This window comes from Somniosus microcephalus, chromosome 2 (assembly GCF_052327205.1).
Source record: "Somniosus microcephalus isolate GS21.2 chromosome 2, FLI_Smic_1.0, whole genome shotgun sequence".
Lineage (NCBI taxonomy): Eukaryota > Metazoa > Chordata > Chondrichthyes > Squaliformes > Somniosidae > Somniosus > Somniosus microcephalus.
The window spans coordinates 159,073,193-159,088,209 of NC_140988.1; the positions used below are offsets into that span (position 1 = coordinate 159,073,193).

General features: G+C 47.4%; 1 protein-coding gene across 3 annotated transcripts in view; it reads right to left on the bottom strand.

The window, feature by feature from the left end:
• Positions 1-15,017, bottom strand: part of LOC147123074 (ethanolamine-phosphate phospho-lyase-like) — a 67,671-nt gene that overhangs the window by 47,284 nt on the left and 5,370 nt on the right. For all 3 annotated transcript variants that reach the window (XM_085965101.1, XM_085965116.1, XM_085965108.1), the window contains exon 2: positions 4,479-4,597. In XM_085965101.1, the coding sequence (XP_085821227.1) occupies positions 4,479-4,597 (119 nt within the window). The remainder of the gene's footprint in view (positions 1-4,478; positions 4,598-15,017) is intronic.

Genomic DNA, 15,017 nt, shown 5'->3' on the forward strand with positions numbered 1-15,017 from the left:
TCAGTACTTCTGAACTTAATGGGCGCAAAGACATACGGGCTGTTACGAAATTTAATCACTCCAGCCAAACCGATGGACAAGAATTTTAAAGAGATTGTTGATACCCTACAGGAGCACTTAAACCCAACACCGCTGCTGATAGTGGAACGATTCAAATTCTTCAGGAGGAATCAGCACAAGAATGAAAGTAACGCTGATTACCTCACCGAATTAAGAAAGCTGTCAAAGCACTGCCAATTCGGGGCAGGACTAGCAGATTCTCTTCGAGACAAATTCGTCTGCGGTCTCCTAAGTGAAGGAACACAGAAAAGGCTACTTTCTGAGAAAGATTTAACACTGGACAAGGCTTTCAGTGTGGCTGTATCATACGAAGCAGCAGTAAGAGGAGCTGCAGAGATACAGCAAAAGCCACAGGACTTCGGCACCCATGAAATGACACAGGGTTTCGAGAGATGTTATCGCTGCGGCAGATCCACCCATGACCAGAGGGACTGCTGGTTCAAGGACAAAGCATGCAGGCAATGCGGAAAGATGGGACACATTGCATGTGTATGCCGATCTGGAAACAAAAAATCCACTGACAGAAAAAAAATCAATAAGAAAAAGTACAGAAAGGTACAAATGACGATGGACAGTAGCTCCAAAGACCAGAAGAGCAATAGCGACTCCGGAAACAAGAGACTAAGCTGTCTCAAATTACATAATGTAATTGCCAAAGAAGATTACCAGACCATTTGGGTTACCCTCACGATAGCGGGGTCCCCAGTTAAAATGGAGCTAGATACAGGATCAGCTCTGACCGTCATAAGTCGACGGGATTACGAGCGGCTATTTCCGCATATACCTTTTGAAAGACACATCCATCATCTTGAAAACATATACGGGGCAGAAAGTATACCCCAGAGGGAAAATAAGGGTGCCTGTGGTATACAACGGCAAAGAAATACAAAAGTTGTATTTATACATTCTAGAAGATGGTGGTCCACCATTGTTGGGACGTGAATGGATAAGGAAGATACGTTTAGACTGGCACTCCATTCAGGCACTGACGGTGACCAGTAAGGAAAAAAACAATGATGACATCATACCTGAACGATTAAAAGACATCTTGGTCAACGCCAAAGAAGTGTTTCAAGAGAAACTAGGAACCTTGAAAGGCATCACCGCCTCAATAAAAGTGGAAGATACTGCAATTCCAAAATTTTTTAAGGCAAGACCGGTGCCATACGCAATACGTCCGGTAGTCGAGGCAGAGCTGAAGAATTTGGAAAAGGCAGGCGTATTATCCAAAATAGATTGGAGCGAATGGGCAACACCCATCGTTCCAGTCATGAAAAAAACATTGAAAAATAACTCTGAGGAACAGAAAAAAATTCGCATCTGTGGGGACTTTAAGGTGACTGTAAACCCGTTCCTTCACACAGTACAGTATCCTCTTCCGAGGATAGAAGATATTTTCGCCTCACTATCCGGAGGGAAACGTTTCACAAAAATTGACTTGGCACAGGCACATCTACAGATGGAGGTTGAGGAGACCTCTAAAAAGTATCTCACAATAAACACACACAAAGGCCTGTACCAGTACAATCGACTGGTTTTTGGAATAGCATCAGCTCCAGCTATCTGGCAAAGAGCTATGGAGCAAGTCCTGCAAGGGATTCCGGGGACTCAATGCTGCCTAGACGACATCCTTATAACAGGAGAAAACGACAACGAGCACCTTGCCAATTTGGAGCAGGTGCTCACTAGGCTGAAAGAACGGGGCCTACGAGCAAATCGCCCCAAGTGCGAATTTTTCCAAAATCAGATATCATATTGTGGCCACATAATTAATAAGGAAGGGTTGCATAAGTCACCTGAGAAAATTGAAGCAGTTATAAAAGCCCCAGCACCTGAAAATGTTTCACAATTAAGGTCATTCCTGGGATTAATAAATTACTATCATAAATTTTTACCGAACTTATCAACTATTCTACACCCTCTTAATGATCTTCTACAGACAGGAGTGATTTGGAAATGGAACGAAGACTGTAAACGTGCCTTCCATAAATGTAAAGACTTAATCACATCCGAGAAAATTTTGGCTCATTACAACCCATCACTACCAATCAGACTGGCGTGCGATGCATCCCCTTATGGCATAGGAGCGGTATTGTCCCATAGATTCCCTGATGGCTCGGAACGGCCGATAGCTTTTGCGTCACGCTCATTGAACTCAGCTGAGCGTAACTATGCCCAGATAGACAGGGAAGCACTCAGCCTGGTATGGGGAGTGAAGAAATTCAACCATTACCTACACGGACAAAAATTTACCTTGCTGACTGACCATCAACCCCTCATCTCCATATTCAACCCTAAAAAAGGTGTCCCCATTATGACGGCACAAAGACTACAGAGGTGGTCCCTTTTTCTAGGGGCACACCAATACAACATTGAATACAAAGGGTCAAAACAGCATGGGAATGCTGACGGTTTATCACGCCTACCGTTGCCAACGATAGAAGAGGCACCTACAGTAGACCCAGTAGAGATATTCCACTCTACCATAGTGGAATGTCTACCGGTGACAAATTCTGCCATTGAAAGGGAGACAAGAAATGACCCTACTCTCTCACAGGTCTACGATTTAACAGTGAAGGGATGGCCAGCACATGGCGAACCACTGTTGCCAGCATTCTCGCAAAGAAGAGAACAGCTGTCAGTGTGCCGAGGAACCTTGATGTGTGGATCCAGAGTGGTGATTCCACCCAAACTCCAGGATAAAGTGTTAAAGGAGCTTCACGAGGGGCATCTGGGTGGAGTGAAAATGAAGAACCTAGCTAGGGCGTTTGTATGGTGGCCAGGTATCGATGGAGACATCGAAGACATGACCAAGAGCTGCCTAGGATGCCAGAAGGTCCAAAATGCTCCGCCACAGGCCCCTCTACATCCATGGGAGTGGCCCTCATCTCCCTGGCAAAGGGTGCACATCGACTTTGCTGGTCCATTTATGGACTCAATGTTCTTAATCGCAGTTGATGCACACTCCAAGTGGCCGGAGGTAATAAAGGTGTCCTCCACCACCACGGAAAAAACCATCACAGTATTAAGGACCATATTTGCCAGGAATGGGCTGCCGGAGCAGATATGTTCTGATAATGGACCGCAATTTGTGTCCGAAGAATTCAGAAAGTTCTTAAAGAACAATGGGGTAAAGCACTACACGTCCGCCCCATACCATCCCGCCTCCAATGGATTGGCTGAAAGGTTTGTCCAGACCTTCAAGAAGGCCATCAAGGCCATGGGTAATGAAGACATAAAACTTCAGCACAAGGTGGATAACTTCTTATTTGCATATAGGAATGCAACACATATGGTTACAAACCAAACTCCCGCCATGATGTTCTACAATAGAAACCTAAGATGCCGGCTGGATTTGGTCAAGCCCAACATCCGAAGGGACGTGGAGAACCGGCAGTTTCAGGGCATGAATGAAAGGCCAACTAGGGTCTTCCAGATAGGCCAACCGGTTTTGGCCCGGGACTACCGTACCGAGAAATGGCAGCCTGGAACTATCTGCACACGATTAGGACCACTGATGTATACCGTGGACATCGGAGACAGCATAATAAGGCGCCATGCTGACCAAATCATCAAGTCATCCGAAAAAGGACAACCTACACCACCACTCTATACATCTAACGATGAAGTAGAGATACCCACATCTACCTCCGATCCGGTGATACTGGAGCCCGATGAACCCGACACTGGCCTTCAAGCCGAATCAGCCTTGCCAGAAGAACCTACTACACCACCAGAAACTACTACACCCCCGAGGCGTTATCCGGACCGAGTCAGGAAGCCTCCTGATAGACTAACTTATAATTAATTAATACAGCAATGTATATTATTTTGCATATAACATGTAATTAATAATTACTTAAAATATGATGTACTAGTTAGCTAGAAGGGGAGGAATTGTGGTGTATGTGCCTTTAAGAGCAATTATGGTGTATGTGCCTTTAAGAGCCCCAGGTGTGCGTAATGCCGGTAATTGCCACTTGGGCTATATAAGCCTGTGTATTGTGTATATCCTTTAGAAACCCCCCCCCAGACTTGCTTAGTAAATACCTATGAACCAACTCCTGTCTTCAGTGTCTTTATCTACACACGGACACTACAAAGCCCAGTTTATTACATTCCTGATAAAGACAAGCCCAGTTTATTACATTCCCGATAAAGTCAAGCCCAGTTTATTACATTCCCGATAAAGACAAGTCAGTCTTGAGGGCAATCGTTTCCGCCCTCTAGAATCCAGCTAGAGATTGCCAGACACAGTTAATTTACGATCCCTAACACTGTGTCACAGCTTGAGCTTTCATCCCATGAGTCTGCGCTGGATTGAAGAGCAACTCCCAGAGTTCAATGCTAGGCTGGAAATTGTGCATCAATATTACGGAGTGTTGCAATGTAGAGAGTTATGAGCAGAAGCTCCTTACCATGAGCTACATTGTTAATGCAGTCCAAGAACTTTTTGTCATTCTCATCATACATGTACTGGCCCCGGGCACGGATTATCTTGAGTGGATCCTTCGAAAAGAATACCTTGCATGATGGCCTGTATAGAAACAAGTAATAGAGGTCAAAAGCTGAACTGTATTCCGTATTTTAATACAAGAAAAAATGGGTCTGAATATTTACAGGTTATATAACCTTAAAGGAGGCTTTTCCCAGTAGGTGGTTAATCAAGCCTGAGTGGCCATCGACACCTGCTGAAACAAACCTGTTGCCCAAATATGTTTCGAAGAATTAACAAAGAGTGTGCTAAAGGAACTAGCCATGTCTGAAATCACTACTCCTGTGGCATTTATTAGCCTAAAAACCAATTTACGAGATGTTAGCAATAAACATTTCACAGTAAAGTGCAACATTTTCATCAACTCGGGGCTTTATTTTGAATAGCCTGATGGGCAATAAAATAAGTGTCAATGGCCCAATATATCAGGACACAAGAACGCCTGAATGGTGAGGCCCGAGGTACCCCCGATATTGGGCCTCATTTCAATAGTCGGCTGCTGTTAGCGTTGCAGAGGCCTGCAGGAAGCTGGGGATTGGGAGTTAGGAGGCTGGGAAAAATCGCAGGCTGGGTTGGGAAGAGAACATTGGAGGCCGGTTCGATGGGCGAACCGAGGCGATCAAAGTCTTTGCCCCGGAATTTGTGCTCAGCGGCGAAGCAAAAGCTATTCACAATATATATTAATGATCTGGACGAGGGAACTAGATGTAATATCTCCAAGTTTGCAGACGACACAAAGCTGGGTGGGTGTGTGTGCTGTGAGGAGGATGCCGAGAAACTCCAGGATGATTTGGACAGGTTGGGTAATTGGGCAGAAGCATGGCAGATGCAATATAATGTGGATAAATGCGAGGTTATCCACTTTGGTGTCAAAAACAGGAAGGCAGATTATTATCTAAATGGCAATAGATTGGGAGAAGGGGAAGTGCAACGAGACCTGGGCGTCCTTGTGCACCAGTCGCTGAAAGTAAGCATGCAGGTGCAGCAGGCGGTTAAGAAGGCAAATGGTATGTTGGCCTTCGTAACGAGAGGGTTTGAGTACAGGAACAAGGATGTCTTGCTGCAGTTGTACAGGGCCTTGGTGAGGCCACATCTTGAGTATTGTGTGCTGTTTTCATCGCCTTATCTGAGGAAGGATGTACTTGCCATGGAAGGAGTGCAGCGAAGATTCACTAGGCTGATACCTGGGATGGCAGGAATGAAGTATGAGGAGAGATTGGGTCGATTGGGCTTGTACTTGCTTGAGTTTAGAAGAATGAGGGGGGATCTCATCGAAACTTATAAAATTCTAACAGGACTAGACAAACTAGATGCTGGAAGGATGTTCTCGATGGTCGGGGAGTCCAGAACCAGGGGTCACAATCTAAGGATAAGGGGTAAGCCATTTAGGACAGAGATGAGGAGGAATTTCTTCACCCAGAGAGTGGTGAACCTGTGGAATTCTCTGCCAAAGAAGGCAGTAGAAGCCAATTCATTAAATATACAGGAAACTTTCGATTTACCGGCACCTAAATAACCGGAAATCTCGGTTAACCGGCAAAATTCAGGAGTAGGTTCAGGTAAGTTTTATTACTTGCCTTCCTCGATCTGTTGCTGTGCAAGGGTGTGGCTGCAGCTGTTGCTAAGCTACAGAGACGCTTGGAGCTTGTGGCCATTGTTCTGAACCTGTTGCTAAGCAACAGGGTTTGTTGCTTTATACGGAGCTCTCAGCTCCGTATCTTTTACTATAGCTTTCGGTTATCCGGAATTGTTGATGAACCGGCACCACGTCGGTCCCGTCGGCACCGGATAAAAAAAAAGTTTCCTGTATTCAAGAAGGAGTTGGATATATTTCTTAAGGCTAAAGGGATCAAGGGATATGGAGAGAAGGCAGGAACAGGGTACTGAATTTGGATGATCAGCCATGATCTCATTGAATGGTGGAGCAGGCTCGAGGGGCCGAATGGCCTACTCCTGCTCCTATCTTCTGTTTCTATGTTTCTATGTTTGCTGTTGGCCTCGAAGTACGCTTCGCACAAGGATCTTGTGATCCCTATGTCGAGAACTTTGGGTTCTCCGACCTTCAATTCAAATCAACAAGCTGTAGTGGGGATCCTCTTGTGCGAGCTGCTGTGACGTCAACAAGCTGTCTAAGCAGCCAATCAAAATGCAGAATTCTCAGACAGCGAACAAGGAAGTGGGTAAGCCCTTAACATTCTAACTTTTAAAAAATATTAGAGAGAGCAATACAAAGATGGGGCTCTCACTTGGGGAAAAGGCAAACCTGAAATAAAGATGGTCAAACTTTAAAAACAAGTTACTTTTTTTTGCTAAATTACTTAAAAATTGTAATGTTTATTAAAATGGACAAGTTTCATACTGCACAAAATTAATATTAGTTTTCCAGGCCCTTAACATTTGTTTAGCAGTAATAACGCTGTCAAAACCCCAGTTACACCTAATCCCTTTGGGTCTAACTTTTAGTGGGGAATTTAAAAGCGTAATTACTGCAGAAGAGCCAAAGTTTTTGTCAGTTTCAATGTTTTGGCTGATTACACAGATTGCCGGCTCTGTGGGGGGCGGGGGGGGGTGGGTACAGTGCAGCCTGTGTCGGAGCAGTGAATGACAGACCGCAACTTCAGGATTTCTGCCTGTGCCAAATCCCAAAGTTGCAGTCAGTTTCAAAGGCAGAATGACGGCGAATGCTGCCAGTTCACCACCCACCCACACTCTCCCTCACCCCCCACCCACCCACCCACCCCCTCCCTCACCCCCACCCACTCCCTCCGCCTCCCCCCCTCTCCCCCCACCCACCCACTCCCTCCCTCACACCCCACCCACCCACTCCCTCCCTCACCCCCACCCACTCCCTCCCCCCCTCACCCACTCCCTCCCTCTCCCCCCACCCACTCCCTCCCTCTCCCCCCACCCACTCCCTCCCTCTCCTCCTCACCCACTCCCTCCCTCTCCTCCTCACCCACTCCCTCCCTCTCCTCCTCACCCACTCCCTCCGTCTCCCCCCACCCACTCCCTCCCTCTCCCCCCACCCACTCCCTCCCTCCCCTCCTCACCGACTCACTCCCTCCCTCTCATCCCACCCACCCACTCCCTCCTTCCCCCCCACCCACTCCCTTCCCCTCCCCCCTCTCCCACTCCCTCCCTCTACCCCCACCCACCCACTCCTTCCCTCTCCCCCCTCACCCACACACACACTCCCTCTCCCCCTCACCCACTCCCTCCCTCTCCCCCTCACCCACTCCCTCCCTCTCACCCCCTCACCCACTCCCTCCCTCTCCCCCCCACCCACTCCCTCCCTCTCCCCCCCACCCACTCCCTCCCTCTCCCCCTCACCCACTCCCGCCCTCTCCCCCTCACCCACTCCCGCCCTCTACCCCCACCCACCCACTCCCGCCCTCTCCCCCCACCCACTCCTTCCCTCTCCCCCCTCACCCACCAACTCGCTCCCTCTCCCCCCACCCACCAACTCCCTCCCTCTCGCCCCACCCACTCCCCCCCTCTCCCCCTCACTCCTTCTCCCCCCTCACCCACTCCCTCCCCCCACCCACTCCCTCCCTCCCTCTCCCCCACCCACTCCCCCCTCCCCCTCCTCACCCACTCCCTCCCTCACCCACTCCCTCCCCCTCACCCACTCCCTCCCTCACCCACTCCCTCCCTCCCCCATCCCTCTCTCCCCCACCCACTCCCACCTCTCCCCCACCCACTCCCTCCCTCTCCCCCCTCACCCACTCCCTCCCTCTCCCCCACTCCCTCCCTCTCTCCCCACCCACTCCCTCCCTCTCTCACCCACTCCCTCCCTCTCCCCCTCACCCGCTCGCTCCCTCTCCCCCCTCACCAACTCCCTCCCTCAGCCACTTGCTCCCTCTCCCCCCTCACCCATTCCCTCCTTCTCCCCCCACCCACCCACTCCCTCCCTCTCCCTCACCCACTCCCCCCACCCACTCCCTCCCTCCCTCACTCCCTCTCAAATTCAAATTCAAATCGCTTTATTGGCATGATAAGGTACATCTTATGTTGCCAAAGCATCATAATACATTTATGGTTGAACACATAAACGCAGTTCTATTCATACAGTGTATAAACAGGTATATCCCTGAGTGTATAAATATACAATCGTATTATTTATATATACTCTTTTCTTAGTTTACTGGTTGTCCCTCTGTTCATGGCAAGCTGTAACATAGTGTGCCGCCAGTGTTACACAGCTTCTCTCCTCCCCCAGTAGGTATGGGAGTTTTTGGTTGTCATTCAGATTTCTGAATTCATGGCATATTTGTGAGAATTTTTGGTAGAAATTCTCCCTGATGCCCTGATATTTTCCACAGGCTGTGAGGAAGTGCATCTCTGTCTCCACTACTCCCTGACTGCAGTGAGAGCATATCCTGTCTTCTCTTGGCAGCCTGGTCTGCCTGTGTCTGCCTTTTTCGATCGCTCGGCTATGTTCGCTAAGTCTGTACCTTGTCAAGGTTCTTCTCAGTTTGTTATCCTTTACCATGGTCAGGTAATCAGCTATGTTGTATTGTCTGTTTAGGGCCAAGTAGCAATTGAGTTTGCTTTGGGTTTTTGTTGTTTCTGCCCAATATGTCAGATATTTTTCCTTTTGCTTAGCGACGATTGTGTTGGGTCGAATTCTTTGTGTTACCCTGTCACTGTCCTGGGGCTGGTTGTTGTTAGTATTGTTAGTAGTTACTTCACTGAGTCCCAGGACTAGTTGGCTGAGGGTATTCTTCTTTATGGTCAGCTCTTGGCATTTCAGGGCGTCGTAGTGATAGCATTGGGGGTTGCTCATTTGTAGGTGATTCCAAAATTTGGTGGCTCTTTTTTGGATAGTGATTATTAATGGATATTGGCCTAGTTCCGCCCTGCAGCATGCATTGTTTACTGTTTTCCTTTGGGTCCGGAGGATACTTTTACAGAATTCTGCATGTAGGATCTCAATTGGGTGTTTGTCCCATTTTGCAAATTCTTATTGTGTTAGCGGTCCCCATACCTCACTGCCATAGAGTGCAATTGGTTCAATTACTGATTTGAAAATTTTGAGCCAAATGCTAAATGGGATTTCTATTTGGATTGATTTTTTGATGGCATAGAAAGCCCTTCTTGCTTTCTCTTTCAGTTCATTCACAGCCAGTTTGAAGTTTCCCGTAGAACTGATTTTTAAGCCCAAGTATGTGTAGTTAGTGGTTTGTTCAATTTTGGTTGTTCCTACTGTGAAATTTATTTTGGGTCCCTGATGTTTGGATCTTTGCTGGAACACAAGGACTTTGGTTTTTTGGGGATTTATTGTCAGGGCCCAAGTCTGGCAGTATGACTCCAGCAGGTCCAGGTTCTGCTGTAGACCCTCCTTAGTTGGTGACAGCAGAACCAGGTCGTCTGCATAGAGGAGGAATTTAACCTTGGATTCATATAGGGTGAGGCCGGGTGCTGTGGATTGTTCAAGTAGTTTTGCCAATTCATTTATGTAAATATTAAAGAGTGTCGGTGAGATTGGTGAGCCCTGCGTCACCCCCCCGGCTCTGTGGGAAGTATTTTGTTTGTTTGTCTCCAATCTTAACTGCACATTTGTTGTTTGTATACATTGATTTAATTACATCATATGTTTTTCCTCCTACCCCGCTTTCGATAAGTTTCAGGAATAAACCGTCATGCCAGATGGAGTCGAAAGCCTTCTGGAAATCTATAAAGCATGCGTAGATTTTGCTTTTGTTATGGTGAACGTGTTTGTCAATTAGGGTCTGTAGGGTGAAGATATGATCTGATGTTCTATAGTTTGGCAGGAATCCAATTTGGCTTTTACTCAAGACATTGTGCTCCTCAAGGAAGTTTATAAGTCTTTTGTTTATGATGCTACAGAATACCTTCCCCAGGTTACTGTTTACACAGATGCCTCGATAGTTGTTTGGGTCGATTTTGTCCCCACTTTTGTATATGGGCGTTATGAGTCCTTTGTTCCAGATATCAGGGAAATAACCGACACTCAGAACCAAGTTGAAGAGTTTTAGGATAGCCAGTTTCATTTTGTCGTCTGTGTGTTTAATCATCTCGTTTAGTATGCCGTCTGTCCCGCAAGCTTTTCCTGGTCGCAGGTCCTTGAGTTTTTCAAAAAGTTCTTTTTCTGTTATTATGGAGTCTAGCGGGTTTTGGTTATCTTTTATGGCCATTTCTAACTTTTCCAGTTTTTTGCATATTTGGTGTTGCTCTGGTCTTAGTGCGTTTTTCTGGTATAATTTTTCAAAGTGGTTTACCCATGTGTCCCCATTTTGAATGGCCAATGCGTTGTGTTGTTTTTTGTGTAGTGTATTCAAGTTGTCCCAGAAACAATTGGAATCAATGGATTCCTCCATGGAGCTGAGTGTATTCTTAATATATTGCTCTTTTTTGGTTCTGAGTGTGTTTCTGTATTGTGTTAGTGTCTGACAATAAGTAAGGCGTAATTCCTCGTTTTCTGGATGTCTGTGTTTTTGGTTTGATATTTTTCTAAGTTTTTTCCTCATGTTATGGCAATCTGGGTCAAACCATTTTTCATAGTTTTTTGTTTTGGGTTTGTTCTTGCGAGCTTTCAAGTTTGCACTTGTTGCCAAATTATCAAAAATATTGTTTAGGTTAATAACTGCCCGGTTTACGCCTTCTTTATTGTGAGTGTATATGTTATCCAGAAAGGTGTCCAAGAGAGCTTGAGTTGATGCATTGCTAATTGTTTTCTGGTATTTTTCCGTGTCGTTTTTGGCCCATCTGTACGATTTTTTGGTGTTGTACAGTTTACTAGGTTGTGTTTCTATGTTGTTTGTTTCTGTCTTTTTGCGATACATAGTAATTTGACTGTGATCTGACAGTGTTGTTTGTGGTTTGACTGTGAATGCTCTGAAAGAGGATGGGTCCAAATCTCTAATCATGTAGTCTACTGTGCTGCAGCCAAGAGGTGAGCAATAGGTCGATCTTCCTAGGAGGTCTCCTATGAACCTACCATTGACAATGTACAGACCCAGGTTTCGACAGAGCTGTAGTAGCTGTTTTTCGTTGGTATTTGTCTGCTTGTCGCAGTTATGCCTGTATGGAAGGGAAGGGATGTCAAAGTGGTTATTCCCGAATACATAATTGTTTCCCTGATTATTGGTGAAGTCTGGTTCTTCGCCCGTTCTTGAATTGAGGTCCCCACAGATCAACACGTTCCCCTGGGCCTGGTATTGGATAATTTCCCCCTCTATGTTGGAGAAGGTGTCCTCTTTAAAGTACGGGGAATCAATTGGAGGGATATAAAGTGCGCAAATGTAAACATCTTGGGTGTTTGAGATAATCTCCCTCTCAATTTTTAGCCACATGTGGTTTTCGCCCTTTTTTATAAGTTTGATGTAATTCTTAAGTTCTGTTTTAAACCAGATCAGTATGCCTCCGGAGTCTCTGCCTTGGGTTACACTTGGTAATTTATTGGAGGGGACCACCAGCTCAGTGTACCCTTGGGGACAGCCAGTGTGTCCTTTTCCTTTATACCAAGTTTCCTGTAAAATGATAATATCTAGATCTTTAGTTTCATCTATGAACTCTGGGGTCCTACTCTTCACGTCTAGCACCGAAGAGCGTAGACTTTGGATATTCCAGGTCGAAATATATAAGGATTTCATGTTAAGTTTGATCTCTTACTATGATAGGTTAAAGAGTGGTACGTGTTTGTCGTGTCGAAGTGTGGGAAAAAAAGATCACTTCAGTTGTCTATAAAAGTTAATACTATTTGGTTACAGTTCTTTCTATTAATTAGTCCTTAATCCATAAGGCGGAAGTAGATGCTGCTGCACATCTGCTTATTGTCTCTTAATGGTGTGGAGATGCCGGAGTTGGACTGGGGTGGACAAATGTAAGAAGTCACACAACACCAGGTTATAGTCCAACAGCTTTATTTGAAATCACAAGCTTTCGGAGCGCTGCTCCTTCTTCAGGTGAAGTGGAGAAATGCATAAAGACACAGCTTATATAGTCAGAGAATCATGTCAGATGTTTACAGGTAACCTTTCCAACTGCCATTTATCACACCTCGGCAGAGAGATAATCACAGCAGTCAAAGGTGTGAATGGTGTCCAAACAGGTCAGTCAGGGAAACATTACATCAAAGAACAATGAGGTGGGGTCACAAGGGGTCAAATATTGCAGATGCTGGGGTCTGTATGAAAAACAAAAACCCCAGCATCTGCAATATTTGACCCCTTGTGACCCCACCTCATTGTTCTTTGATGTAATGTTTCCCTGACTGACCTGTTTGGACACCATTCACACCTTTGACTGCTGTGATTATCTCTCTGCCGAGGTGTGATAAATGGCAGTTGGAAAGGTTACCTGTAAACATCTGACATGATTCTCTGTCTCTTAATGGATTGTCTCTGTCTGAGGTATTGCGTACGTCCTGTGCATCTCTCCCTCTGTCTGGCTGGGAGCGGTCCCTGTTCCCCTGTGGGACAGGAGTGGTGCAGGTCTGATATTGTTGTTTTGCATGGGATCCTCTCTGGTCTCGGTTGGTGTGGTGGTGGTCTTTGTAGTGGTCCTGATATGTACCTCCGCTGATCTCTGGTGGTCGGGGGGGGGGTCCTCTTGGAGTCTGGGTATGGACCCGTTAAAAGCGACGTCCTTCAGGGCTTTAGCAAAGATCGATATTCTTTTCCTTTGGATGTGGACGTGGTCGTAAAGACATTCCTCATCGAGGGTGGGGTGTTGGGCCAGGTGCACGTTGTGTTTTGATTCACAGTCTCTTGCTATGCTGGCATTTATCTCATGAATTGTGTTGCTGTTAAAGTCTGTTCTCGGCAATATTGTGGAAACAGTAATTCTAGTGTTTGGAAATGTACTGCTTGCCTTCCTAATCATTGCTCTGAGCGATGTTGCTACCTTCTTTCTGTTGGGCCTTTAGGTCATTTGTGCCCGTGTATTATTATGTGTTGGGGGAGCCTAATCGGGCTTTGGTCAGCCATCCCATGGCTCTGTCTGTTGTTGGGCACCAGATCTTTTCTACTTTACTTCTAGGGAAGAGCTTTTTCTCCCATAGAAATTTCCCATTTGAGTCTATGAGTATTACGATGTCAGCCTTGTTTGTGTTTACTGTCTGGTGGCTTTCGCCTGGACTCATAGTGTGTGTGCTGGCTGGGGAGTCTGGTGTGTGCGTTCCTCTTGTGAGCGGCTCGCTTGTGGGTTCCACGTGGTGGGGGAAGATTGAGAATCAGTATGCTGGTCGGTCTGTGTGGCACCCCTTGTATTGTGTGTCTGCTGCGTTTGTTCCGTGTGGTAGTGCAGCCGTTCCGTCCGGCTCTGTCTTGTCTTATCTCTATCCTCTGGTTGCTGGTCTAATGGTGTTATCTCTCTTCTATGGCTCTCTTCTTTTTCCTGCAGCTCTTTCACACCGATTCCCAAGTAGTTCACCTGGTTCTCAAGTAGATTCAGCTCTCTCTTGTGTCTCTCCCTCTCCTGCTTTTGTTCGTGATTCATTTTGAGGAACTCCTCTCTAAGTTTAACCATCTCTATCTCTAATTGATTAAATTTATCTTTTAGTTGTATCTGGCTGTGTGATCCCGGGGTATGTGTCTGGTCGGGCCCTGGAAGGCTCACTCCCTTCCTGGCGTATGCTGCTCTTCTCTTGGTGAGCTGGAATTGGTAGGGGGACTATGTGTGGCTTCCTCCCTGGTAGTTTATGCTGGGGTTGTCAGTTGTATCGTGTGGCTGTGGGTCCCCGGGGTTAGTGTCTGGTTTGAACTGTGTGGCTCGTTCACCTCCTGACCAGGCAGATTTCCTCCTGGTAAGTTGTCAATGTGGGGGGAGTGCGGCCACTCTGAGGCTGTTCCTTCCCCTCTTAGTTAATCCTTTCAGTGTCCTGAAGGCCGTTACAAATTTGTCGAGGTTGCCTTGCACTAATATTGTTCCGGTATTGTATACGCACCTACTCCCTCCCTCTCCCACCCACTCCTCTCCCCCTCTCCCACCTCACCCACTCCCTCCCTCTCCCCCCCACCCACTCCCTCCCTCTCCCCCCACCCACTCCCTCACTCAGCCACTCCCTCCCTCTCCCCCCTCACCCACTCCCTCCTTCTCCCCCCCACCCACTCCCTCCCTCGCCCCCTCACCCACTCCCTCTCCCCCCTCACCCACTCCCTCCCTCTACCCCCCACCTACTCCCTCTCCCCCCTCACCCACTCCCTCCCTCTCCTCCCCACCCTCTCCCTCCCTCTCCCCCTCACCCACTCCCTCCCTCTCCCCCTCACCCACTCCCTCCCTCTCCCCCACACACACTCCCTCCTCTCCCCCTTACCCACTCCCTCCCTCTCCCCCTCACCCACTCCCACCCACTCCTTCCTCACCCACTCCCTCCCCCACTCCCTTCCTCTCCCCTCACCCTCTCCCTCCCCCCCTCACCCCACTCCCTCCTTCTCCCCCCCTCACCCACTCCCTCCCCCCACCCACTCCCTCCCTCTCCCCCACCCACCACTCCCCC